This window comes from Eurypyga helias, unplaced genomic scaffold (assembly GCF_000690775.1).
Source record: "Eurypyga helias isolate BGI_N326 unplaced genomic scaffold, ASM69077v1 scaffold40135, whole genome shotgun sequence".
Lineage (NCBI taxonomy): Eukaryota > Metazoa > Chordata > Aves > Eurypygiformes > Eurypygidae > Eurypyga > Eurypyga helias.
Window position 1 is genome coordinate 10,981 of NW_010254068.1, and position 2,483 is coordinate 13,463.

Sequence of the window (2,483 nt, forward strand, 5' to 3'; positions counted from 1 at the left end):
CAGGGCATTCTGAGCGCTTTACTCACGCACTGGTAGAGCTGGCAGTGCTCAAGGGGAGAGCCAGAGAAACAAAGCCACCCCCCATCCACTCCACCTGCACTGGTAGAGCTGGCGACGACCAGGATCTGCCAGGAGATACGTATTCCCGTAGGAAACCTGAAGGGGAGGAAGGAAACCTATCACTCTGTGGTCCACATACGACCAAGAGAGCAAAGAGAACCTCTAAAGGGCGCTGCAGAATCCTTAATGCCTTGAGCGGTCCGAGACTTCAGCCTCGCGGACAACCTCGAGAGACGCTCGTGGGGGTGAAGCGCAGGCGGTGAGGAAGAGGGAGGGCGGCCAGTCCGGAGGGGAGCAGTGCCATCTACCGTGGCAGCGCCCGCCCCATCCCCTCGGCTGAGGGTGCCACGCTTTCCAAGCTTCCAGTGCCAGCAGGCAGGCGCGGGACCCTTCCTACGTAACCACCAAGGAACCTACTCAGGAGCTGCCTTTTTGACCGTGAGGAGGCGGAGTCAGGGAGTGCGCGTTCACCTTAACAGGGTACGTTTCGTTGGATGAATGCCCACAAAAATAACATCACTTCTCCCTTCCCCAGATGTTCTCTTCTGTAATATTCGCTGCTGTTGGAGTTCTGGGAGCTGGATACAGCTTTGTTCTGTCAGCAGTAGCCCTGAACAGAGGCCCTAAATGTGACACCGGAGCAGACTGGACCTACCCTTTCCAGGATGGGTAAGACAGAAAGTTATACATGGTTTAAGATTGTGATGTGATTTAACTTCCAAATCCATCGTGTAAAAACGGGAACGATCCCGTCCGTCTGAAGCACCAGAGCTCTGCGAAGAGCCAACCAGGCACAGCAACGCTCAGTCGGGTTCAGGGGCTTGGGCGTAAGGACCGGCACGTACAGTCAGCACTAGCGAGCGTCGAAGGGGCCCACACACAACCCAAACTGTGCTGTGATTTGTAACTGCTGTGTTTCCCCCCAGGAATTACCTCGCTAACCACACACTCTGGAGCGCGTGTAAATCACCCGAAAACATCGTCCCGTGGAACCTGACCCTCTTCTCCTTGCTGCTTGTCATGAGTGGGACCCAGGCAGTGCTCTGCGGCATTCAGGCGGTGAACGGCCTGTTCGGGATGATCTGTGGGGACTGCAAATGCTGCGGCTGCTGTGGGGTGAGCGGCTGACGGTTCTCTCGCACCGTGTCGTGTGCTGAGGTCAGGTATACCCACACGGGACGGGCTGGCAGCCCGGTAAACTAAACTGGCCTTTGCTCAAAGCCACGATCACGTTTTCTAAAGCGCAGCCGAAGCCCTGCAGCGGTGCCAGGCGCTGAACGTGATCGCAGCCTGTACGCACACTGACAGCTTCCCACCACCACTGGGAAGTAAGAAAAACCTTGGGAAGTCGCAGGAATAGTAGCCACTAAATTACCTCTGTGTTTTCATTCTTCCAGGGAGATGGAACTGTCTAACGAGCAGGGATGCTGCAGCCAACCCTCCCGCTCTTGGGAGGCTCCCTACTGCAGCCGTGCCGCGCAGCAGCCCTCGGATCCACCGCCTCTGGCTAAGCAGATGAGAATGAAGGGCCCCCTCTGATGTCACGAAGCCCTGACTCCCTTGCTAGCCTTCCTGAAACACTCTTCATGGAATAAAATAATGAAATTCAACTCCCACACTCACCGTTATCTTTGTAAACCAAAAGAGGGTATTCTCAGGCAAAGTACTTCCTCCCCTGAGTCAGCTCTGCAGGCGGGGTCACTGAACGCTGCTGGCACGAGTGGTAAGGCAGTCGTGCCTATTCTCTCTGAGGTTTATCAGATGGAAACACCCCAAGCATAACCCTTTTTGAGTATGTGTTTACGTTACATGGAAACACAGGGACTTCTCTCTTCCAGACCTGCTGTGATCAAACTGCTCTCCACAGAGAGAGCCTCTCATGCAGGAATCCCACGGCGCAGTCTCGCTTCCTGACGGCGTGTCGGTGGGTGCCTTCCACGGCACTGCTGGGCAGGTGAGCAGAGGCGCAGAGTTACGGTCAAGAACAGCGCTGGCCATGCCAGCCTGAGGCGCTGCGAGGCACGACGGACGCCACGACACCCTGCTTCACTCCGCAACTCGGCGGGAAAGGCACGCTCACGGCCCTTGCTCAGCAGACGGGGCTCTGGCTGCTGCACCAGCGCACGGTCAGCTTTCCTCTGGGCGCTCACCAGGGACAGGGATCACTCACCACAGTACGGCTGCAGCCGGCGACGCTGGAAACAGAAAGTGTAAGAGGCTTGTCGAGAGACCTCCTGCAACTCTTTGTACCCCAGGGACGCCCTGAGATAGAGGTTCCATCTCTGATTTCACTTTTCTAGGGGGATTCCTTCCCCATGAAGCTGTCCTGTTGTTTCTTGGATCGGAATATCCCTTCCATAGTCCAACCTCCTGTGGTGGGAAGCGCCTCCTTTGCTCTGACCCTGCCAGCTCCTCGTTCGTTC

At 56.5% G+C, this 2,483-nt stretch overlaps 1 protein-coding gene across 1 annotated transcript in view; it reads left to right on the forward strand.

Annotated features, from left to right (window-relative positions):
- The window catches only part of TM4SF4 (transmembrane 4 L six family member 4), a 3,303-nt gene extending 1,828 nt beyond the window's left edge, over positions 1–1,475 (forward strand). Inside the window, exons 3-5 of the mRNA XM_010152882.1 lie at positions 596–729; positions 987–1,176; positions 1,458–1,475. Coding sequence (XP_010151184.1) covers positions 596–729; positions 987–1,176; positions 1,458–1,475 — 342 coding nt within the window. The remainder of the gene's footprint in view (positions 1–595; positions 730–986; positions 1,177–1,457) is intronic.
- The last annotated feature ends 1,008 nt before the right edge of the window (positions 1,476–2,483 follow it).